Source organism: Monodelphis domestica, chromosome 2, assembly GCF_027887165.1.
Source record: "Monodelphis domestica isolate mMonDom1 chromosome 2, mMonDom1.pri, whole genome shotgun sequence".
Taxonomy (NCBI): Eukaryota; Metazoa; Chordata; class Mammalia; order Didelphimorphia; family Didelphidae; genus Monodelphis; species Monodelphis domestica.
In genome coordinates this window covers 325013265-325039884 of record NC_077228.1, presented here as the reverse complement: position 1 = coordinate 325039884, position 26620 = coordinate 325013265, and the positions used below count along the sequence as shown (strand labels likewise).

General features: G+C 35.4%; 1 protein-coding gene across 1 annotated transcript in view; it reads right to left on the bottom strand.

Moving 5' to 3' along the window:
• Window positions 1-26620, bottom strand: part of CD109 (CD109 molecule) — a 187702-nt gene that overhangs the window by 47138 nt on the left and 113944 nt on the right. Inside the window, exons 15-22 of the mRNA XM_007484202.3 lie at window positions 25018-25170; window positions 22013-22087; window positions 21505-21565; window positions 18068-18236; window positions 14267-14384; window positions 11584-11697; window positions 9158-9376; window positions 1002-1146 (exon numbers count right to left, since the gene is read on the bottom strand). Coding sequence (XP_007484264.1) covers window positions 1002-1146; window positions 9158-9376; window positions 11584-11697; window positions 14267-14384; window positions 18068-18236; window positions 21505-21565; window positions 22013-22087; window positions 25018-25170 — 1054 coding nt within the window. The remainder of the gene's footprint in view (window positions 1-1001; window positions 1147-9157; window positions 9377-11583; window positions 11698-14266; window positions 14385-18067; window positions 18237-21504; window positions 21566-22012; window positions 22088-25017; window positions 25171-26620) is intronic.

Genomic DNA, 26620 nt, shown 5'->3' with positions numbered 1-26620 from the left:
GGGGAACATATAGAATAGAAGAGTAGAAAGGATTGTTCCCTGGGCAGATGTGAACTAACAGAGTCCCTGAGAGGGTAACACGAAGATGTTTGTCCCAGATCCTAAAATCCTGGTGGCCTGTCACCGATATTAAATTCAGATATTATTAATTAAAATTTTTCCTCTAGCTACAGTATATTTGTAAAACCCAGCTGTACTATTATATGAGTTGGAGAAAGGTTACACTTTTATAGTGACCTAAATACTGTTCTGATGCTAGTAGAATCTGAATTAAAAGAATGCAGTTCTCTTTTGCCCAAAGCCTGTGGGAAGATCCCTATGGTGTTAGCTACTTGTGTTCTAGAGAAGAGAGCAGTGAGCATTTAATAGCTGGATTTCTCACAACTCCAGGAAATATCAAGATCTGACATACTTTAGAAATTTGGTGGCATCTCTTCTGATCCTGCTTATTTTAAGTCTTATAAAAATAAGGAACTTGCCAACCTTAGAATAAATTAAAATTATTTCCAAATAAAAAACTCAATTCAAAAGGTCAGATGTTCTCAAATCTGAGTTTACAATAGTGTTTCTGCCCTGCATAGAATCTAAAGGAATTATGAGAATATAGTAAAATGTTCCATTCTGTATTAGGAAACCAGCTTAGTTTTACAGAGTAATATTCTCTTAAAGAATTGTGCTAATACATTATCAAAATCATCTTCCTGATTTTCCCAGAAAGACCTAAGTTCACTCAGGTGCCAAAACAAGTCAGAACCCAGAATTGATCAATTAGGTGTTCTATAGACTAAAGATACTGCTTTTCTGTAACAATCCCTCCCACCAACTTACTCAATCAGAGATATGACTTCAATTCTCTATGTAAGATGCCTCTTCAAACCATAGAGCTCAATAGAGGCTGAAATCATTTTGCCCTTACCTCTTCAGACAGACTAACATGGTTAAAAAAAATCTGTGCAGTTTCAAATATCAAAAACACAGAAACTGATATGATATATTCTTACCAACAGCAGTAATATGAATTTTTTCACTATCAATAACCCTGTCAGGAGGGAAGGTGAAGTTCAAACTTTGGGCTGTAGTTGATAATTTGTTGCCAGTCAGGTCCAAGAGGAGAGACTGTGAATATGTTTTCTCAATTCCTTCAGGCTAATAAAACAAATAAACATAATTAATTCCACATCCGTTTAACCAGTTATAGAACTGACTTAGTTATAAATGAGAATAACTTACCAGTTATATAGTACTTTAAATCATACTTGAAAAAATTGGGCATTTATGATGACCATTCGTAATAACCAAATACTATTCAAAAATCCTTCCTCACAGCATTACCATGATATTGTAAGCATAATTAATCTTATTTTGCAAAGAAGTAAACTGAGGGTGGTCAAGAAGTTCACTGTCTTGCCCAAGTTTACATTACTAATAAGTGAAAAGTCAAGACTCAAATTCAAGCCATTAGAATGTAATCTATCTTTTGTCTCTTTTTGTATCCTTAGTGCTTAGGGTCAGTCTCTTGCATATAGTAGGCACTTAACAAATGTTTATTGACCTATTGATTGACCAGGTTATTGAACTCCAAATCCAGAGTTCTGTTCATTGCACCACATGTTCCATCAACTTTCAATCAATTAAGCATTTTAAGTGCCTACTATGTTCTAGAAAATAGATTAGAAACTAAGATTAAAAATACAAAAAAAAACAAAACTCCAACAATTTCTACTGTCAAAGAGCTTGTATTCTTTGAAAGTACTTCAAATACAGAAGTGGATTTTTTCTAATTAAACTTATGGTTATATAATTGAAATTCAAAATATCTTTCCAAAAAAATTGAAATTTTCCATAGAGAGTCACCAAGTCTAAAAACAACAGAAGCAACTGAGAACTTAGCTATTTCCAACAAGTATTTTACACTGCTTTTATTCATTCATACAATAAACATTTACTGAGTATCTATCATGTAGAGGGCAAGTGTTCTAAACACTGGTGATATGAAAACAAAGTTATCTCTGCCCAAAATGAACACTGGACACAAATAAATAAATGCAAGACAACTGGAAGACAGAGAGAGAACATTTGTATTCCCTGGGATCAATTCCTAAGGAATCAGAGAAGACTTTACAAAAGAGGTGAAACTTTGAGTTGATATTTTAAGTTAAGTGAAGATGAGACAAATATATTTCAGGCAAGGGATATGGTTTGCAATGCTCAGAGGTGGGAAATAAGACTCTTTAGTCTGAAGAAGAACTAATAGATAAGTTTAACTGGAACACAGAGTGTATGAAGGGATAAAATGCAAAATAAGACTGGAAGTGTGGATTGAAGCCAGACATGGAAGACATAAAATTCCAGGCAAAGGAGTTTGTATTTTGTCTTATGAACACTAGGGAGCCACTGAAAGTTTCTTAAGTGAGTGACACAGTCAAACCTATGATCTAAGAAATTATTTTAGCAGTCACATGAAAGATGAATTGGAAGAAGAGAAAAGCTCTAAGCAAAATACTAATCAGAAGATTATTATAACAGACTGAATTTTAAGTGGTGAGGGGGCAAACTAGGGTAATGACTAGGTAAATAGAAAGAAGGAAATCAATTCAAGAAATATTGTGAAGATAGAGTCAACAACACTTGGCAACTGATTAAATATGAGGAATGAGAGAAGTAAAGAATCTAGGATGACCTTGAGACTATGAAGCTAGGTTACTGTAATGATAGATCACTAAATCAATCAATAAATATTTATTTAGGATTTATGATATACTAGAAGCTGATCTAATTTCTGAGGTTCTAAGAATGGTGATATCCTCAAGGGGATACAAAGGAAAGGCAGATTCTTGTGAAGGAAAGCTAAAGAGTTTAATTTTGGACACATTGAGTTTGTAATGACAAAGGGACATATAAGTGGAGAGTCAAGTAGTGATGTGGGACTTTAACTCTTGGGAAAAACTAAAAAAAAAGCATAGACTTGAGTTGTCTATATAAAGATAGTCAGAAGATGGCAGCATAGAGGCAGCAAAAGTTCAGACCTCTGAATACCCTTCCTTACCAATTACAAACTAAATGCTCCTAGGGGACTGAAAATCAAACTTAACAACAAGACAGAGCCAATGAACCCTCCTGCTGGAATCAATTCAAAAGACTGCTGGACTTTAATCCAATCAAAAGCCTCTAGAGGACAGAGAAACTCAAGCTCCAACACCCCTCCCCCACAGACTGCACCGAGAGATCTCCTGACAAAGCTCTAAGAGAGGAGGCTGACAGAAAACCCCAAAACCAAAAAGATGAGAGGAGCAAGAACACAGACAACTGCAGAGAGTAAAGAAGGGGTAAATATGAGCAAACAAAAGAAAAAGAAAAAAGAAATTACAATCGACAACTTCTATACAGGCAATGAATAAAGAGCAAATGGAACAGAGGAGTAGGGATCATCAAGCAAAAAAAACAGAAATCCCAGCAAATTGGATACAGGCTTTGGAAGAACTCAAAATGCAATTAAAAACACAATTAAGAGAAGCTAAAGACAATAGGAAAAGAATTTTAAAACTATGATAAGTCATCTGGAAACAGAAAATAGTGTCTTGAAAGTCAAAATCAACCAGCTTGAAAATGAGGCAAAGGAGATAAAAGATGAGGCAAAGAAGACGAAAGATGAGGCAAATGAGATGAGAGAAGAGGTAAAGAAAATGAAAGATGACCTCCAAAGAAAATCAGACCAGAAGGAGAAGGATGACCAAAAAGCCAGGGATGAAATCCAGTCTTTAAGAACCAGAACACAACAACTAGAATTAAGTGACCTCACAAGGCAGCAGGACACTGTAAAACAAAACCAAAAAAAAAAAAAGAAAAAATTGAGGAAAATATGAAGCATCTCATTCACAAAACAAAAGATTTAGAAAATCATTCCAGGAGAGACAACTTAAGACTCATTGGTCTACCAGAAGACCATGACAAAAGAAAAGGTCTGGACATAATACTACAGGAAATTATCCAAGAAATTTGCCCTGATATTCTAGAACAAAAGGGAAAAGTGGAGATTGAAAGAATCCACAGATCACCTGCTGTACTTAATCCCCAACTGACAACACCCAGGAATGTTATAGCCAAATTCAAGAACTATCAGACCAAAGAAAAAATATTTCAAGCTGCTAAGAAAAAGTCATTCAGATACCATGGAACCACAGTGAGGATAACACAGGATCTGGCTACATTTACAATGAAGGACCGAAAGACATGGAATATGATATTCCGGAAAGCAAGGGAACTAGGTCTACAACCAAGAATCAACTACCCAGCAAAACTGACAATATTCTTACAGGGAAAAGTATGGTCATTCAACAAAATAGAAGAATTCCAAGCATTTCTAAAGAAAAGACCAGACCTGAACAGAAAATTTGATGCCCAAGCACAGAACTCAAGAGAATCATGAAAATGTAACTGAAAAAGAGGGGAAAAAAGAAACAAAAACAAAAACAAAAAAAACTTTTTTTAAGAGACCCAATAAGTTAAAATGATATGTATCCCTATAAGAAAACAGGTCATTGGTAACTCTTAAAAATTGTTATCATCACCTGGGCAGCTAGAAGAATTACACTTAGAGGGAAGAGTGACAAACTATATAGAATGAAATGACAAGCCATAAATATGTATATAGAAATATGCATGCATAAATACATATGTGTGTGTTTGTATGTACATATGTGTATATATGCATGCATAAATACATATATGTGTGTTTATATGTATGTGTGTATACATATAAACACATATATATGTATTTATGCATGCATATTTCTATATACATAGTTATGTGTGTGTCTGTGTATATATATATATATATATATATATATATATATATACAGACACACACACACACACACAACTAGAGGTTAATACCAAAAGAAATGGGAAAAGAAACAAAAGGGGGTAAATTTACATGTCACAAAGAAGCTCATAGTGGGAGGGGTACTAGTCAGTCTAATTAAAAAAAGGAAAGAAGAAAACCAAATTGACGGTATCCAAGATGAAAAGGGAGACCTCACCTCTAATGAAGAGGAAATTAAGGCAATCATTAAAAATTATTATGCCCAATTATATAGCAACAAATATGGCAATCTAGGTGATATAGATGAATATTTACAAAAATATAATTTGCTTAGACTAATAGAAGAAGAAATAGATTACCTAAACAACCCCATATCAGAAAAAGAAATTGAACAAGCCATCAAAGAACACCCTAAGAAAAAAATCCCCATGTCCAGATGGATTCACAAATGAATTCTATCAAACATTCAAAAAACAACTAATCCCAATATTATACAAACTATTTGACAGAATAAGCAAAGAAGGAGTTCTACCACATGCATTTTATGGCACAAATATGGTACTGATCCCAAAGCCAGGCAGGTCAAAAACAGAGAAAGAAAACTATAGACCAATCTCCTTAATGAATATAGATGCAAAAAATTTTAAATAGGACACTAGCAAAAAGACTCCAGCAAGTCATCACAAGGGTTATTCATTATGACCAGGCAGGATTCATACCAGGAATGCAAGGATGGTTCAATATTAGGAAAACCATCCACATAATTGACCATAGTAACAAGCAAACCGACAAAAATCACATGATTATCTCAATAGATGCAGAAAAAGCCTTTGACAAAAATACAACACTCATTCCTATTGAAAACACTAGAAAGTATAGGAATAGAAGGACCTTTCCTAAAAATAACAAACAGTATATATCTAAAACCATCAGCAAACATCATCTGCAATGGGGATAAACTAGAAGCCTTCCCAATGAGATCAGGAGTGAAACAAGGATGCCCATTATCATCTCTATTATTTAACATTATACTAAAAACACTAGCTGTAGTGATTAGAGAAGAAAAAGAAATTAAAGGTATTAAAATAGGCAAGGAGGAGACCAAGCTATCACTCTTTGCAGATGATATGATGGTCTACTTAAGAGTCCTAGAGAATCAACCATAAAGCTAGTCAAAATAATTAACAACTTTAGCAAAGTTGCAGGATACAAAATAAACCCACATAAGTCATCAGCATTTCTATATATCTCCAACCCATTTCAGCAGCAAGAATTAGAAAGAGAAATTCCACTTAAAATCACCCTAGACAATATAAAATACTTAGGAATCTATCTGCTAAGACAAACACAGGAACTATATGAACACAACTACAAAACACTCTCCACACAATTAAAACTAGATCTAAACAATTGGAAAAACATTGATTGCTCATGGGTAGGACGAACTAACATAATAAAAATGATAATCCTACCCAAATTAATTTACTTATTTAATGCCATAACCATTGAACTACCAAAAAACTTTTTTACTGAATTAGAAAAAACCATAACAAAGTTCATTTGGAAGAACAAAAGAACAAGGATATCCAGGGAAATCATGAAAAAAATGTGAAGGAAGGAGGACTTGCAGTCCCAGATCTCAAACTATAATACTATAAAGCAGTTGTCATCAAAACAATTTGGTACTGGCTAAGAGACAGAAAGGAGGATGAGTAGAATAGACTTGGGATAAATGACCTCAGCAAGACAGTCTATGATAAGCCCAAAGATCCCAATTTTGGGGACCAAAACCCACTATTTGATAAAAACCGCTGGGAAAATTGGAAGACAGTATGAGAGAGATTAGGTTTGGATCAACATCTCACACCCTACACCAAGATAAACTCAGAATGGGTGAATGACCTGAATATAAAGAAGAGAACTATAAACAAATTAGGTGAACATAGATGTTCACTTATCAGATGTTTGGGAAAGTAAAGATTTTAAAACCAAGCAAGAGCTAGAAAAAAATCACAAAATGTAAAATCAATAATTTTGATTACATCAAATTAAAAAGGTTTTGTACAAACAAAACTAATGCATCCAAAATTAGAAGGGAAGCAACAAATTGGGAAACAATCTTCACAACAAAAACCTCTGACAAGGGTAGAATTACTCAAATTTATAAAGAGCTAAACCAATTGTACAAAAAATCAAGTCATTCTCCCATGATAAATGGGCAAGGGACATGAATAGGCAATTTTCAGTTAAAGAAATCAAAACTATTAATAAGCACATGAAAAAGTGTTCTAAAGTCTTTTATAATCAGAGAAATGCAAATCAAAACAACTCTGAAGTATCACCTCACACCTTGCAGATTGGCAAAAGGAAAGTAATGAATGCTGGAGTGGATGTGGCAAAGTCGGGACATTAATGCATTACTGATAGAGTTGTGAATTGATCCAACCATTCTGGAGGGCAATTTGGAACTATGTCCAAAGGATGATAAAAGACTGTCTGCCCTTTAATCCAGCCATAGCACTGCCGGGTTTGTACCCCAAAAAGATAATAAGGAAAAAGACATGTACAAAAATATTCATAGCTGCGCTCTTTGTGGTGTCAAAAAATTGGAAAATGAGGGGCTGCCCTTCAATTGGGGAATGACTGAACAAATTGTGGTATATGTTAGTGATGGAATACTATTGTGCTCAAAGGAATAATAAACTGGAGGAATTCCATGGGAACTGGAACAACCTCCAGGAATTGATGCAGTGTGAGAGGAGCAGAACCAGGAAAACATTGTACACAGAGACTGATACACTGTGGTACAATCAAATGTAATGGACTTCTCCATTAGTGGCAATGCAGTGATCCTGAACAACTCTGATGGATTTACAAGAAAAAACACTAACCACATTCAGAGGAAAAACTGTAGGAGTACAAACACCAAAGAAAAAACAACTGCTTGAATAAATGGATCAAGGGGATATAGTTGGGGCTGTAGACTCTAAATGAACATCCTAATGCTAACATCAACAACATGGAAATAAGTTCTGATCAAGGACACAAGTAATACCCAATGAAATTGAGCATTGACTATGGAAAGGGTGGGTGGAGGGGAGGGAGGGAAATAATGTGATTACTATAACCAAGGAATAATGTTCTAAATTGACTAAATAAATTAATTCAAATGGAAAAAAAAATAAAGATAGTCAGTCATTGAACCCAAGTTTAGCAGATAAAATCAGCAAGCAAAAGATAATGAGGAAGGAAAGGAAAGGGGGAATCTAGAAGTAAGGAGAAGGGATATCAAGACAAAACCTTGGGAATACCATTGCTCAACAGGTGGGGGAAAGATGAGGAACCAACAAAAGAATGAATAGAAACAGTCAAATAGTTTGAAAAGGGATAACTAGGAAACAGCAATATTACAGAAGTTAAGGGGGGGAGCATATAGGAGGAGTAACTGGACAACAGTGTCAAAAAGAACAAAGAAGTCAACGAAGCTGAGAACTGAGAAAAAGTCATTGGAATTAGCACTTCAGAAATAATAACAACTCATATTTTTGTATGGCTTTAAGATTTTTAAAGCGTTTTCCCTAAAACAACCCTATGAGGTATGAGGTAGGTGATTCTAGATTTGTATGTGTCTTTTAGGAGAAGGAAACTGAAAATCTGGGAGTTTAAGTGACTTGTCCATATTCATGTAGCTAGGAAATGTCATAGCCTGTATTCTAACAAGGTTTACTGATTCTATGTTCAGTGCTATTTCCACTAGGTCATTGCTATTTACTCACTTGTAAAAGCAGTTTCACTAAAACATTGGCATAAGAAGCCAAGTTGCCACGGTTTGAAAAAAGAGTGGGTAATGATGAAAGAGGGTCAGGGAGAATTAATGATGCTAGGATTTTGGCAGTGAACTAGATAAGAAAGATATAGACAATAGCTTGAGGGAATAACAAAGTCATGGGTTTAGAAACATTCATAGTATGTGTCCTCTAAGATTTACTTAAAACAAGCCTTTGACATTTCTTCTTATATTGTCTAATTTGAGATTAATTCTTTGTATTGCCTTAAGCATACTTTAATAGGAGACAATGTTAACAGCTCCCAAATGCAATTGACTATAACAGATAATTGGCTATTATTCTATTTCTCAATTAACTTTAAAAGAGGAAAGTGACATTCAAAAAAAATATTTGAGAAAATAGTAGTGATTATAAGAAGCATCAGAAAGGATTTGCTAGTTCTAGTTCTTTCCTAAGGATACAATAGAAAGAAAATAGACACTGTACTAACTTCTTATCCTCTTTAACAAAATATGATTGCCACTGAATTAATCCTTCAAGTATTTACCTTTACTAAAATGTTCTGGGTGATGGCATCAGAGGCACTAGGTGAAACTGCTGTCACAGTGATTGGAATCTCTCCTAAATACATTGGTTTGATTGGGAAAAGCACAGTTCCCCCATCCTCACTTGGTACTAATATGGACTGCTGATGTCCTGTGGCATTTATTTCATTAGAATTCATAAGAATATCAAACTTGTCACTTGTCTCGAGGGTTACCATCACCTGCAAAAGAAAATAATAAAAATTGTGGGTTTTTATATTAAATCTTGACACTTATTCTACCTATATTGATTAATCTTGAGTCAATTCTAAGTATGGCTTCATAATTTCCAATTGTAACAGAGCCCTCATCTGGAGTTAATGAAATAAAGATTTCATCTCAATCTGTTTCCTTAATTAATTTTAATGAGCCAATGTCCCCACACCCATGAAGCATTATTTTACCCCAAGTGTTAATAAATCTAAATTTTCCATAAGTTTTCATTCTTTTTCAAGCAAGTGATGCCAAAGATGACAAGAATAATAAGCCAATGGAGTGAGAAACCAAAAAAAAAAAAGGAATTAACAATAAAACTTGGATAGAAATGCTGTGGGGAAAAAATCCTGTTTGATCTATTTTCTCTCCCTTACAAATTTATTTATCACAGTATTTTCCCTTTAGCTTAATTTTTCCTGCCAGAGCAGTATGACATTCTTCTACTCCTATGTCATTGGATGACTAGAAAATGCAAAAAGAAGGGGGAGAAAATGATCTACTTTCAGGTATGAATGTTATCGGTCTAATTTAGGCATATCCTTATAAACTGTTCTACTTGAAAAACAAAGACAAAAACTTGCTTTCATCCTCAATATCTTCCTCAAGAAGATATTTTCATTCATTGAAATCTGGACATCCTCCTCAGGGAATCATGTTCCTTCCACTCCTCTCTTAGCCTAGTCTTTCCTTTCTTATTCCCCCTGAATCACAAGGACCTGGTGGCATTCTTCTTATTCTTGATGAGCCTCCTAGACCAGGGCTCTTCCACAATAATTCAACAACTTCTACTTTGACATTCATATCATGATCTCAACCTCTCCCAATTCTAGTTACTATAGAAATAATTCCTGGAAAACTTCCATCTTCCTTAATAACTTCAAAACCAAGTTATGGTAAGAAGTAAGGTTTCTTGGAGGAGGGTAAGTCTTCAACAATTCAGTTCAAAAACATTGTGTTTATTATGTGCAAGTCCCTATGAAAAGGTGAAACTCTGACCTCAAATCACTTTCAGCCTAATAGGAGAAAAGAGATGACACATAAAAATAAAAACTATAAAAGGTATGCTGTGATGAAAGCAAAAAGAGACTTAGACAAAGTACTCTCTGAAGAAAAAAATAACATTTTGGATTAGGGAGAATAACTAAAGAGACCACATACTCATCTGGCCATCAATAAACAAGAATAAATAAGGAGAAAGTGTTTTCTCATTATGAGGCTTGAGCTAAATCTTGAAAAAAGTCATGGAAATAGAAAGCAGAAAGTAAATAGTAATTTATTACAGGCAGAAGGAAAGATTTAAGAAAAGATATTGGGGGAAAAAAGATTTCTCAGAGATAGTAAAAAGACTGATCAAGCTAGAATAAAGAACTCATGCTAGAAAGGAATAAAAGGGGGGAAAGATTCATGTTGGTTATTAGTATTCTTGAATACTATGAAATAGAAGTAAATAGCTCAAATATTCAATATAAGAATCACCCAGAAGCTTTTTTTTTTTAAACCCTTACCTTCTGTCTTGGAGCCAATACTGTGTACTGTGTATTGGCTCCAAGGCAGAAGAGTGGTAAGGGCTAGGCAATGGGGGTCAAGTGACTTGCCCAGGGTCACATAGCTGGGAAGTGTCTGAGGCCAGATTTGAACCTAAAACCTCCCTTCTCTAGGCCTAGTTCTCAATCCACTGAGCTACCCAGCTGCCCCCCAGAAGCTTTTTTAAAATAACTATCACAAGTCACAAGTCATATTGTACTAAGTGGTCTATAATGACACAATACCCAGTCAGACTCTGGATAGTAGGAACTTAATTATTATTACTATAACTAACATTTATAGTGTTTACTATCTACTAGGTACAATGCTAATAACTTTACAATTATAATCTCATTTGATGCTAACAATCCTAAGAAGTAGGTGCTATTATCATCCCCATTTTATAGAAGATGAAACTGAGGCAAGTGGAGGTTAAGTGATTCACTCAAGGTCACACAGCTAGTATCTGAGGTCAAATTTTAGCCCAGATCTTTCTGTCCAGGTCAGGTGCTCTATCCAGTACATTCCCTAGCTGCCAAAAACACATGGCTACACACATATATACATATATATAGACACATGTATGTACACATATATTGTCTTCTTGAGATATAAACACTTAGGTTCCTAAAATGCTTGGATACATTACCTCACTGGCATCTTTCAAATAATTGAATATGGTTACTTCTAAAACAAATTGTTCCCCTCTGATAACCGAGTAAGGAAGATTCAAAAAAATGAAAAATGGTTGAAAGGCTTGAAGCTGTAAAGGAAAAAAAAGAAGAAGAATTTTTAAATGTAATGAAAGGCATTTTCTTAATGATTCTGCTATTATCTCTATGCCTTCAGCCAAGTTACTTCACCCCTCCAAACTCCAATTTCCTAAACCAAAAAAAGAGAGTTGGACTATTCAATCACTAAGATGCTTCTCCCCACTGAAGTCCAAAATGTTTTAATGTTGCATGACGGATACATAAAATGGTGACTTCATTTCTCACATGACCATGCATTTTGTATTACAGAACTGCTGGTAACTAGAATCAACTATTTATCTGAATTGACCAGAGAAAATGTCAAACTATTTGTATAACATGGTACTCCTGCTGAAATCGAGTGTTCTCGAGAAGATTTGAGGAATCAGTTTATTAAAGCTTGTGATGATACTACCACCTTATATTGAGTTATTAACTGTTTAAGGTGTTTTCACATTTTTTAATTCATTTAATCCCCATGACCACCATATAAACTAAATATTGAGAATCTAGTTGAGTACTTCAATGAAAAACCTGGTTGATTACTGCCATTACATTGTTTTCCTAGTGGAAGTTTATAAAGTTTAATGCAACCCTTCTCCATTCTATGAAAACACACTGTTTTGAGTGTATTTTCTTGGGATATAATCAGCATTTATTACTAAATCCCAACTGTGTTATAGGTACTATTCTAGGCACTAAGAATAAGAATATGAAGGCTAAGGAGTTCCAAGGATTCTCTTGGAGCTTACATTTGGCAACAATCAAGATTTTCTTCTGCTTATTCCAACTTGACAGATGATGTCAAGTTGTTTAATTAATTTAAGCAAAGGGCTTGAATAAATATGGACAAAGCAAGGGCCTGAGAGATGATGTTACTTCTGTTCTATTTCTTGCAGGAGTTGCTTGGACAGTGGCCATCCTGTGCTGGGGGCACCCAGAAGCAGTATATTTAATTATAATATTCACTTGAATTCAAAATTTCAAAGACCAAGCAGCTTTCTTTAACATCCTAAGAGGCACACCAGGAAGGTATAGGAGCTATGAGCTGTAACATATTTATTAACTCAATAAAGAATGAAGTCACCAGAAAAGTTATTCAAAACATTTATAACCTACAAAATTCACTATAGTCAAAAGGCTGACATTATAACATAGATCTAAGTGGAAAAGAAATGTTCCAAAAATGGTTGTCCTAAGGCTCTCTATAAATTGAATCAGTCTAATCAGAAGCTTAAATCACCATCTTCTCCAGCAATTTCTGTTTTAAAACCCAACTATAACCAAAACACTTCCTGAGGTCTAGTCTAGAGAAATCTTGTCACTTGTCACTTAAGAATGGGTACATTATTAATACAACATAACTCAAGATTTTTTAAATTTAATTTTAAATTTTTAATTATTTTTTTCTCCAGATTACATGTAAATACAATTACTTAGTATTTATTTTCTTGTATTTTGCATCTGTTCTCTCTTTCCCTCCTTCTCCCTAAGAAGGAAAGTAATATGATATGGGTTGTATATATATTATCATATAACACATATTTCCATAAAACTCAAGATTATTAATAGAAATGCTTTCATCTGACTCATATGTATAAGGTATCCCAAAAGTGCAGCTTTAGGCTGTTAAAGTTTATAATTTAAACTGTATAATCAGCAAAAGATGAAATTACTAAAGAAACAAAATTTGTTCTTCTGAGCATATCAATTTATTCATGCCAAAGACCCAACAAATCAAGACCAAGTCCTTTCCTCAGTTTAAGACTGATCCTTGAATACAGGGAAAGAGAGACTTTTATACAGTAAAAGCAATTAATCAAATAAAATCAATTAACTAACATTAGGTAATCTGATTTCTAATTGGATGAAATATTAAGGACTTTCCAAATTAGGAAGGGGAGAGTAGGCATGTATAATCCCCTGAATTCAGGAAAAGAGGTGTCCCACTCCTCCCCAAGTATCTGTAAACAATCCAAGGAACATGAAAACAATAACTGATGGATCAGTAAAGGGTCAGTTTTCAAATAAGACATGAGTTGCTTAAGATGCACAAAAATAAATAAATAAATGAATGAATGAATCTTGGGATTAGATTGCATTTCTGGGCAACATAGATCCAGAAGGTACAGGTAGCCTAGTTTCCTAGTCATATGGAACTGGGTTCAAACAATACAATAAGATTTTCTCCCAGTTCCCACAATTGAATGAAATTTTCTCACCAGACAGAATTTGGACTGGGTCCATAACTAAATGGAAAGGGAATTAAACTAGCTCCAGAATTAAGTGAGAAGATGGAATCAGTATTGTTCACTCACTTCTCACAATTAACTATTTGCTGTCCTAATCCCCTCCACAATTTTCCTCACAGTTGATAAAGCTTTCCCCTAAAACTTTTGGGTTAACCTAAATGAGAAAGTAACACACTTACCAGTCAAATACAATAAATGTCATGAAATAAGAGAAAGATATAGAATAGGGTATGTATAAGTAAGCAAATAACTATTGTCAAAAAGTCTAAACAGGTTCTTTAACTTCATTGCCCCATGACTTAAATCAAAGTCCCTTTTAAAACACTACCTCCACTGGAGCAGTTGTCATTCCAAGTCCTAAATCCTCAGAGATCACAAAGGCAGTAGCTACCCAGGAAGTGATGGAGTCAGGCACAGTAACTTCAAATTCTCTGTCAGTCCGAGAACTAAAGTTAAGAAGAATATAAAATTTCAAAAGCAAGAATTGTCTCTGACATCTTACAATCTTCAAAATAAGTCAAAAGTATTTAATTAAATTAAATGGGCAGTTAGTAAGTTCCTGCTATATGCAGTATACACTGTGATAGTCCTAGGAATGCAAAGAATAAAAACTACATAGTTACTTTCCTTCAAGTGCTTAAATTACTTTGCCTGAATATTTTTCTTTTAAAAATCTTTCTTGGTTCACAAGTTTAACTTCAAAATGACCCTTAAAAAAACAACAAAAAATTATTACTTAGTAGTCGTAAATATTAAACTTTTGTTAAATCGCAATGATCATCTACTTGTCATAAATGAACATGTAGTGAATAAATTAAAAGATTATCTTTTGATTCACATTCCAATAAAAATATACCTTGAGACTCCTTCCAAATATCCATATATTTTTTGCCTCTATGCCCCTGTTTCTACTTTTTTCTACCTACCCAATAATACCATTGTTAGGTTTATTTACAATGCCTGTTTATTAATACCCATCTATACTTGTCTTTCTACTTCTCATCAAGTTGTGACTCAAAAGCTACCTACTCTATAAAAGCTACTCTAACCACCTCCATTCAAGGTAAGCACCTCTTGTCCTGAATTCTCATAATAAATCTTATATTTCTTAGCCTCTTATTATATGCTATTTTACATAATATTTATTTGTATACATCTTATCTCCATTAATATTCAGTATATTCCTATTCAACCTAGCTTCCACTATCATCACTCAACTGAAATTGTATTTTCTACCATCATCCAAGATCTCTTAGTCACCAAATCTGATAGCTTTTTCTTAATCTTCTTCCTTCTTGATCTCCCTATAGTCTCTAACACTGTTGAACACTCCTATTCTCTCTGTTTTCATAACACTGCTCTCTCTTGGTTCCTTTTTGACAACTGACTAATCATTGGCCTCCTTTGCTGATGAATCATTTAAACCCTTCCCCCTAAATGTGAATTGACCCTCCAAGACTGTATTCTGGGTCTTCTTCTCTCTCTCCACTCAGTGACTTTATCAGTTCTCAAAGAGCTTTAAGGAGATGACTCTCAGATCTATATTGTCCTATTTACTCTCCTAAGCTCTGGTTCTCACAATCAATTGCCTTTAATACATTTTGAAATGTCCAAAATAGAACTCCAAATCTTGCTCCTCTTCTGAATTTCCATCTATCAATGGCATCATCCACTTTCTAGTCATAGAAGTTCATAAAATCAAGAGTATTCCACCTAACTAATCAATTGCCAGATCTTATCAGAACCTACCTCCCTACAGCATCCCTTGTAACTGGGCCTCTTCTCCATACTCATACAGCAATCACCCAGGTTCAAATTCTTCCATACTCAAGTTTATCCACTCCCCAATCCACTCTCTAAATGGCTACTAAAACGATTTTCTTAAAGGACAGGTATGCTCATGTGCCATACTTACTAATGTTTTAGAAGCAAATCCAAACTCTCCTCCACTGTTTGGTATTTAAAGACCTTCAAAATCTAGGCCAAGCCTACCTTTCTAGCCTTTTTATACATTACTCCTTTGGGTTCCAGCCTAATTAAACTTTTTACTGTCACAACATTCCATCTCCCATTTCCTTGCTATCTCCATATCAGCCAGCTGTCCCTCATTCCTACAAATTATTTTGTCCTCATTTGTCCATCTTAGAACACCTACTTTCCTTTAAATCTCAGTTTAACTTCTGGAGGAAATCTTCTCCACTTCCCCCAGGTGCTAGTGCTTTCCACCCTCAAGGTACCTGAAGAAGCTAGGTGGTACAATGGATAAAGTGTTAAATAGGTAGTCTTGGAAATCCTAAGGTTAAATTTGGTCTCAGACATTTATTAGCTGTGTGGTACTAGGTAAGTCCCTTAACTTTGCTCTGTCTGTTTTTCATCTGTAAAATGGGAATCATGATAGCAACTCCTTTCCAGGATCATTATAAAGGTAAAATTAATATTTATGAAGTACTTTACAAACTTTAAAGCACTGTAGAAGTATTATTATTATTATTATTATTATTTTCCATCTACATATATGTGTATGTTCATATTCACACATCTCATTTCCCCAATGGAATGTAAGGTCTTTGGGATAGGAATTGTCTTAATCAGTCTTTGTATACCTAGTATTCATACCTTGCCTCAATCAAGGATATGCTTGTTGAGTCTGAAGGCAAGGAATTTCATTTATTTTTTCATCTACCCCTCAGCATCTAGTACAATATCTTATACAGAATGGACATATAATAGATATTCACTGTTGTTCAATTCATATTTCAAAATCAATAATATTGTCATATACCCTATACAAGAAGTAAATATTTAAGAGAATCTTTATCTCCCAATCTGTATGACAGTTTTCTCTTTGTCTGTAGGGATTTCTGTGGTTGTTCAGTAGTGTCTGACTCTTTGTGACCCCATTTGAGGTTTTCTTGGCAAAGATACTGTAGTGTTTTGCTATTTCCTTCTCTATATTATTTTACAGATGAGGAAACTAAGGCAAACAGTTAAGAGACTTGCCCAAGGTCATGAAGTTAATAAATGTTTGAAAGTATATTTGAACTCAGGTTTTCCTGACTCCAGGCCTGGCACTGTATCCATGGCACCATCTAGCTGCCTCAGGGACTCCTATCTAGGGTTTGGCAAACTACAGCTTAAGCCCTGGTTGTTTTTATATTGCTTGTGAGCTAAGAATGGTTTTCGTATTTTTTTAATGTAAAAAACATTCTTAGCTTGCCCAGTACAAAAAGCCATAGGCTATAGTTTGAAAACCTCTGATCAAGGCTATTTTCTTGAGGGTCTGACCCAAGTCTTTCTTTCAGAACTTCTCACCCCTCCAACCAGCTGATCATGAGCTTCTAAATGATTTCCAAGCCACAAAAATCATTGGACCATCTGGACTGAATATTTCTGGCTCGTACTTTCTACCATCTCCCAGTTCCTACCTTGAGAAAAGTCATAGCAGGAATAGGAGCACAAATATGGCAGGGAAACACATTTGGATTCCTATGAGATAACTAGTACTTTCCTCTTCGAATCAGTGTATAGAATTCATAGCAGCCATGATCCATCAGCAAATTTAAGCCCTGAAGCAAATCAAAACTAGCTTTTCAAGAAACCACCAATTCCCAAAAAAATCCTTTGTTAGTTCATTTCTTAAATAATTAAGTCCTCTGTTATCACTGCAAATCTCACTAGACTGTAAACTTCAAGAGGGGAGATTATTTCCCTTGGAATTTTGACTAAGCTGTTTTGTTACCCCTCCTTCCCTTGTTATAACACACTCAGGTGAACTCCCTTGGCTTCAATCCTGCTACTTTTTGTAAACTTGTTGCCTTCTCCCCTTTTGCCTGATAACATGTAGCCTAAGTAAACTGTTTCTTTTTAAAAGAAAAAAAAAACCTAGCTCTCCAGAAAAATTTTAGGGCCCATTTTCTGAGATGATCTTGCCCAGAACACTCCTATTTGCACTGGACCTCAGTAAATATGATTTCATACAACTGACACTACACACTATAAAAGGTAAAACATTCTATCTAATTTTTACTATGATTCACATTCTCACATTAAAATAAGCACAAAAAATTCATTCTGAATGAAATTCTAAAGAAGAAAAGAATAAGAAGGTCAGAACTTTGTGAGCTTTTACCCCATATTGGTGTCTATCCAAAGCCAGGTCTCTGGAAAATGTTTTCTGATAGATGGACCATTGCCCGCTAGAAATGCACCTCCAGATGCTAGATCTGTCATGTCGTTTCTATCATTCGTAAGCATGACTACATCATCTGCTTTATCCATCTCCACGAACTCTCCATTAACTAAAAAGAAATATTTTCAATCATTAGGGGGGGAAATTATTGAAAGAAATGTGTAATTATTTTAGTCTAGTTCTTGTTAGGTTCACAGGATCCTAGAGCTATAATGGACCATGGAAATCACCTACTCCAACATCATCATCATCCTAGAGAGAAGAAAATGGAAGTTCAAAGAGGGAAAATGACTAGCTAGTCATAGTGGCAAAGTCAGGAATAGCTAAGCTAGAATCCGTGAGCTTTCAGTCCATTGTTTTTCTCATTTTACTACACTAATACCATATAATACAATATGATATGATATGATACTACTATACTATACTACACTCAGACGTAAGAATTTTTTTAAAACACACAATATATGTTCAGAATTTTTAAATCTGCCTACAATTCAGCAAAATTACAGTACGTATATCATAAATTTATGTCACATACTGATAATCAATTTGATTTTTCTCTTTATACTAGAACAAGATATATAGAGTTTTGGAATAGCCAAATTGAGAAAAAAAATGGGAAAAAATTAGAGTTGGTAAAGATGGTCAACTTGAAAGAAAAAAAAACAGTGCAACTATATTTATTAGTTTTAGTATATGAAAACTAGCATAACCTAATTTTCCAGCCTCTCCCCAAGGAAAGATGCCATAACAGAAGGATTTCAATCTTTTTTGTGTCATGAGCCCTTTTGGCAGTCTGGTGAAGCCTATCCTTTCTCAGACTGTGTTTTAAACATATTAAATAAATCAAAAAGGAAACCAATTATAATAAATCTCAGATTAAGAACCACTGCCTTAACATACTACATGGACTGCATGTTCCTAGTAAAGAGAGATGACTATTAGACTTTAAAATATATCTGTAAACAATGAACACACATGCAAAACAGCTTTCAGTGGCTCAGTAAAAGCTTACTTACTGTCTGATGGTTGTCTCAATCTCTGTTAAAAACTCACAAAAAAATTGGGTAGATAAAATATTCCATTTTTTTATTGGACTGATTATGAATGCAAGAACCAAGAGCAAGTTCAGATCTTCCTTTCTCTGAAGTTCTTAATTTTATTTTTAAAAATAGTACTTTGAAAACTACCTCTTTTCACACCTGGAACGGGGTAGCAGCAGGTCAGAGTGCCAAGGTGAAGAGCCAGGACCAATGAAGCAGTTAAGGATCAGGCAGGAACTGGGAAGTCAAAGCAAGCAAGAGGTTAGAATCAAGTGGCCCAGCAGAAGTCAGGGCATGTATCAATAGCAAAGGTCAGGGCTAGCAGCAGATTAAAGGTCAAGCAGATAAAGGCAAAAAGACAGAAACACTGAAGGAGCAAAACTAACAAGCAAAAATCCAGGCAAATTGGGAACAAAGAGATTTGCAGCAGCTGAAAAAGCAGGAGGCAAATAAACCAAAATTGACTTATGTAAGCTTTCTATGAAATAAATTATTAGCCGAGCTTACCCAAAGGACAGCCAAGATGAAATCTAGACCCACAGTGAAGCCAATGCAGCTAAATAAGAAGGGGGCACAGCTAAGTCCACCATTGCCATTTAAAATGTAGTCAATGACTTTGTCCTTTTACTGAAGTACATTTCATAATTTCTTTCCTGACCTGCACCAGGGTGATGGTCCCTTCTGGAATTGGACAGCTGATAAACCTTCATGATACCCACCCTGCCCAATGGTGCTCCTTCTACTATGGTGCCCTTTATAATTTCTCTCCTGTCCTACTACATGCTGATGGCCACCTCTGGAGTTAGACAGTTGATAAACTTGACATCCACCTTGCCCCCTGGGTTTACTCGCTCTATAAAATCTGGCTTGACCTGGTAAAATATTCAGCTTACCCTTTCAGACCATAACTTTGGCTATACTTCAGAAATGCCTTTCCCTATCCCTACCCCCTAATTGATACATAAAGTAAAGTCCAAACACTTCATTAGGAGATTTTTGTTGTCATTGTTCACTCGTTTCAGTTCTGTCTGACTTTTTGTGCTTTGGGATTTTCTTGGCAAAGATATTGGAATGGTTTGCATTTCCTTCTCCAGTCCATTTTACAGATGAGGAACTAAGACACACAGAGGATAGTGACTTGGCCAGGATCACACAGCTATTAAGTGTCTGAGACCAGATTTGAACTCAGGAAGATGAGTTTTCTTTACTTCAGAGGCCTGGCATTCAATCCACTATGCCACCTAGTTGACTTCATTAAGATATCACTGTCATATTTCATTATGGCAAGGAAAATAACTTTTATAATTAGACCTTCTAGTCTTACAATTTTGTACATTTTTCAGTTTGAATTGACATATTTTATAAGCTCTGCTAAAAAAAATATTTCTTGTTTTGTATGAGTCTAAATAAATTCCATTAGGCTCACTTGGTTCATTCAAAATCAAGAAATACACAATCCACACATATACCTGACTCTTCAGACATCATAAACAACACCATAGGGGGCACGTGAACTTTAAGCTCTTACTATTTATTATAAGATTTAACAATTCATTTATGTAGAGAGAGCTTTGTTGTTTGTAAAGCTTTTTCCTGACAATAATCCCAAGAGAAAGGTAGTTGAGCTATAATTATTTGCACTTTTTAGAGGAGGACATTGAGAGAGGTTAAGAGATTTGCCTACATCCACACTATGTTAGCTAATAATCAAGATTCAAGACTTCTTTTTTTTAACCTTTACCTTCTGTCTTGGAATACATATTGTGTATTGGTTCCAAGGCAGAAGAGTGGTAAGGGATAGGCAATGGGGGTTAAGTGACTGGTCCAGGGTCACACAGCTGAGAAGTATCTGAGGCCAGATTTGAATTCCAGGACTTCCCATCTCTACACCTGGCTCCCAATCCACTGAGTTACCCAGGTGCCCCAAGATTCAAGACTTCTTAATCCAAATCAAATTCTATATATTCTCAATTCATCTATTATGCTTCGTGGGCAAAAATCTAAAACTAGTGGATGTTTTTTGCCCATCTCCATCTCTGTGTGGCTATGTAGAGTTCCAAGGATCAGAGCATAATAGTTTTAGAGGTATACAGTACCTTAGAGACCATCAAGTCCAACCCTCTACATTTTACAGATGAGGCAACAGAGATAAAGCAGAGTTAAGTAACCTTCCCAGGATCACACAGCTAGTAAGTGTCTAAGGGAGCATTTGAACTCAGACCTTCTTGATTTTAAGCCCAGCTTTCTATCCACTCACTCAACCATGCAGTCTCACTCAAAATCTAGAACAGTGACAAATGAAAAGTTTGGGGGAGATTGCTTTATCCAACTTACAACTTTCATACAGATAATCATGCACAAGATTTGCATCCGTTGATACCCACAGGCCACATTCCTAGGAAGAAAGAACAATAAAATATCATTTTCCTTTATGTACAAGTAGAGGTTCTCCTTTAATTGCTATTACTCTCACAGCAAGATACACAAGCACGTATATCATGTCATAACATGACTCAACAAGGAAAAGTTTAATTCAAGATAGGAAAACAATGTTAAGTGATACTAAAGTACCTCATTTTTTTCATATACCTTTTTAGTTCCTCCAGTGTGTATTTTTTTTAATTTGTCATTAAAATCTTAGGGAAGCTTATTTCCATTTTGAACTAGTTTAGTAATATTCTGTACTTTGCAGAAACAGAGGATTTAATAACAAATCTGAACTTCATAAAGACTGGCATTTTGCCTCCAAAAATATTAGAGGGAACTGTAAGGAATGTTCATTTAAAACATATATGTGTATATACATATATATAATGCCATGTATGTACATATTCAAACGTACCTGAAAGACTGCAAGGGAATTTGTGAACATGCCTAAGTAATAGCCAGTATTGTACAATTCCAGTTCATGGATCACCTGAAGAGAAGAAATCAGTGGGTTAATGTACTGATATTAATATGGAGGGAAGTGACATGCCTAAGAGCTCCATGGTTAGCCTCAACTTGTTTAGTACTTTTAGCAGTAATGTCTATAGAAGTGTCACGCTCAAGTTAATAAATCTGTAGGAGATACAACACTGAGAGGAATAGTTAATATTTTGGATGACAGAATTAAAAGTCAAAAGATCTCAAAAATCCTGGCAAGCTAAAACTAAGAAGGTAAAATTTAAAAGAAGTAACTAAAATTTCACATTAAAGTTTAAAAAACAAACTCCACAAATAGAAAATAGAGAAGAACTAGTTTAAATGGAAAAAAAGGCCTGGATTTTAGATGACCATCATCTGAGGTTGAGCTAAAAATGTGACCTGGCTACCAAAAAAAAGCTGATTCAATTTTGAACCCTATTAAAAGAATCAAAATGTCCCAGTCAAGGGAGGGAATTTTCCATTTGTAGTCTACACTGATTCAGTCACATCTGGAATATTGTGTCCCACTCTAGATTCCACATTTCAAAAGAAACCCCAACAAAGATTATGTCCAAAAGATAAGTAGGATAATAAAATGTCTGAGAACCATATTGTATGAGGAATAATTGAAGAAAATGCAAATGCTTAACCTGGAAAAAATGTAAGGGGGAGCATGATAGTTGTTGTATGGAAAAGGAATTAGGCTTATTTGTGAAGAGGGAAAAACTAGTAAAAATAGGTAGAACACAGAAGATTTTGGCTCAATAGTAAGAGAAACTTCCTAACAATTAGACATTCTCAAAAAGGAATGGACTACTTTAAAAAGCAATTAACTTTCAATTACCATAAATGTTCAAAGAAAAACTGAATAAGCTTCATTTTCATTTGTCCATATATTTTATAATGCTCTGGGTCAAATACATATATAATCACATATGTATATTTTTACTGTGTGAAATTAACATAAAAATATAACCCATTAACTGGACATGCTCACTAAAAAAGAATGCCAAATCATATGAGGGAAGAAACTATATGGGCAACTGAATACCCTAACTTCCCAAATAGGCAGGCAGAAGCCCCTGAAAGAGATTTTTAACAAGAGCCTGAAAACCACTGAGACTTGTAACTCTCCTGTAACTCTGTGAAGAACAAGATCTAAGAGGGAGCTGATCAGATTCTTCAGTTTGCCTTTAGGGATCATCCCTCTGGGTAGATTTGATCACTCCTGAAGCCTAATTTCATTTCCATTCAATCTACAATCTAGAGACTTGTTCCTAAGTGGGTTTTGCCTAGGTTTAGCTAGGAATAGAAGGGGAATATCAGGCAGAGTGTATAATGAGCATAGCCTCAACTTTGGTCAAGGACTGAAGAGACTTTCCAAAGGTTGGAGCAGGTGTGTGGGAGCTGGTTGTCCCTCCAGAGTCAAGGAACAACTCCCCTGGTTGGCCACTGAAATCCCAGCATCCCCCTCTCCTTCAAGATTCTAACAGGATTAACCCCTGTTAGTCTTGCTTCACAGAATTCTATGACATTCTCCTTGTAATCATGTTGTCTTCCTAAAATCTTCTTTCACAAGATGAAGAAGAAAAGGAAGAAGAATGACTCAAAGGAGGAGAGGGAAATTATTTAAATGTTTATTTCTATTGATAATAATTAAGTTCAAATTTTTTAAGAGCATAATGCCCAAGAGAGGTAGAATAATGTAGTAGATATATGATTTGACTAGACCTAAGGACAGACTGACCCAAGTTCAAATCCTACCTTTGTTGCATATTAGTTGTGGGAGTATGAGTAAAGTACTTAACTTCTATGTGCCCCAAACAATTCCCAACCACTATAAGTTTCAGGCAAATTAATAGTCAGTTTTGGAAGAGAGTTTCTACCCCAAGACTTTGCTCCAAAATGGTGGCCAAATTGTCTTAGCCTTTTGTGAAGCACATGTTCCTTTATAGCACAGTGCTATACACTATCTATCTAGTATATATATATACTTTCCTTGGCATTTAGGTTATATATCCACAATAACACAGAGAGACATATTAAGAATGTACAGACATTCATAAGTATGAAATTTCACTTCTGAAACAGTGAAGATGCATTTGTTGGTGTTGCTTCATGATTGCCTTTTAGTTTTTTCACATCTATGAATTCACTCTTCATAACCAGATTACAAACTCCACAAAGGTAGCTGTTTATTTTAATGTTTATTTTTTCATAGTTAACCCAAGAACAGACACTTTTGAGGACCCAACAGTCTAGTTGGGGAATCAGAACACATATACACACACAAGCATGGGTGGGTTTCTTCTGAGTTTCCTGCATCACACTTAGGAGACAATGGACCATCCAGGAATATTGTCAACTAATTTATAACTGCAGGCTGAGCCAAGGAGAATCCTACTGGCCAAAGAGAAGGAGTGTGATCTTATTCATCTTATGAAATTATTAACAAGGATGTGGACAATGATCACTTCAGAGGCTTTTTTAGAACACTGTTATTTAATCATTTTTAGGGAATCATTATTTATAACCAGATTTAGATATATATACACCAAAAATGTCCAAATCTCTTCTTTCTCTCACCATCTGAAACTGTGCAGGTCTAAGATTCTTAGTTAACATCCTTAGCGATTTGTACCTCAGGTCCACCAGGACTTCACTTGGTTCATTTGTAAAATGAAAAGATTAGACTAGATCTTTTCACAGGCTAATAATTTAGGGTTGGTTCTATGAGATCAGTACAGTGCTGGTTCAAATGAATACAGATACCTACTTACCAACCCAACCATAGCTATAGGAATTGGCAGATTAAACTCACCTTTACTGTGAAAAAGAGAGGAAGATACTTTCTTTAAAAAGAAAAATGTAACCCAGTGTCAAGTCACTCATTTCAATCCTTTCGTGACTGAATTTGTGATGAACTAGAGCACAACTTACACTTTCTTCTGTCAGGTCATTTGAGCCATTCATCAACTTTACACTTTTGTCAACAGCAACAAGTCCTATTAGGGATCCAGGCTGAGTCACAGAAACTTTAAGAGCAACGTTTTCAGATGGTTCTGCACTAATTTTATTCCAAGATAGTGAGATCTGGGAAAGGAAGAAAATGGGATTGGTTTAGTGCATGATTATTCCCTAAGAGGTTACAGGATTGCAGATTTAAAGCTGGAAGGAACCTTGGAAGACATCTGGTTAAATTCTATTCACTTTACAGATGAGGAAACTTGAGGGCCAAAGAAGTTAAGTTCAGCTGAAGTAGCAAGGAAAGACAGAAGGTAGGATGTGCCAGAAAAGTCAAATCACCATGACCACGTAGACTAGCATTTTCCCTAAGCACCTATTGGAGTGAGCCTATAAATCTAAACCCATGAGCCTTAGAAATAGCAGTGTCCACCAAACCACCAAACCATCCATCTCATCCTCCAAAGGGGAGAAATCATTATGCACAGAGACCCACCTTCCTCATCACCACTAGCAACAACTGTTAACAAGAGTCCTGGGAGTGGAAGAAGCCCTCCAAACACCAATTCTGCTTCCAGCTCAGCTCATCTCTTTCACCTTTCAGTGAAACAACTCTTGTAGAGAAAGGGCCAGCCATTCTCACCAACTGCCAACCATCTACCTACCCCTTCCTGGGGCAAGCAGACTAGCTGAAGTAGTGAAGCAACAAGAAGGAAAGATGGGAAGCAGCATGTTCTAAGCAAGTCAGTCACCACCTAGAACACCATCTCTCCTCAGACCATGATGGAAACAGCCAAGGACTCTAAACCCAAGAGCCTGGGAAATAGCACTGCTTCCAGTCCAATGTCCACAGCCATCATCCTGGGAAGCAACTCTGTAGAAATGCAGCCTGGAAACTGCTCCTGAAGGTGCTACAGCCATAGCTATTAAAAATCTAGCCACTAGTCCTTGACATTGTCAAATGGTTCAATATTAGAAGCTGATATGATTTTATCAGCAGAAATGACATTAAAAAAGAAGCATTAATATCCACTAAATATGTACTCCTCAAGGGCAAGAGCTGTCTTACTTTCTTTCTCTCTTTCTTTTTCATTCTTTCCTTCTAAACCCTTATCTTCTGTTTTAGTATTAGTTCTAAGACAGAAGAGTGGCAAGAGCTAGGCAACTAGGATTAAATGACTTGCCCAGCATCACACAAGTAGGAAGTGTCTTTGGTCAAATTTGAACCCAGGTGCTCCTGATTCCAGGCCTGGTGCTCTATCTACTGTGATACCTAACTGCCCCCATCTTACTTTTCTATTTGTTTTACTAGCACATAACACAGCACCTGGTTCATAGAAAGTGCTTTAAAAATGCTCATTGACTGATAAGAAAAGACAAAAAATAAAAATGTAGAAATACTTATAAAAACTCATGCAGAGCACAGAATGCAAACTAAAAAACACAACAACCACTATAAAATAAAGTAAAAATAGCACTAAAAAGCAGCTGAACTTGGATCATAAAGACAATGACCGATATTGGTCCTAAAGTCCAAATGACAAAACATACTTCTTTTCTCTCAGTAAAGAGGTGCCAA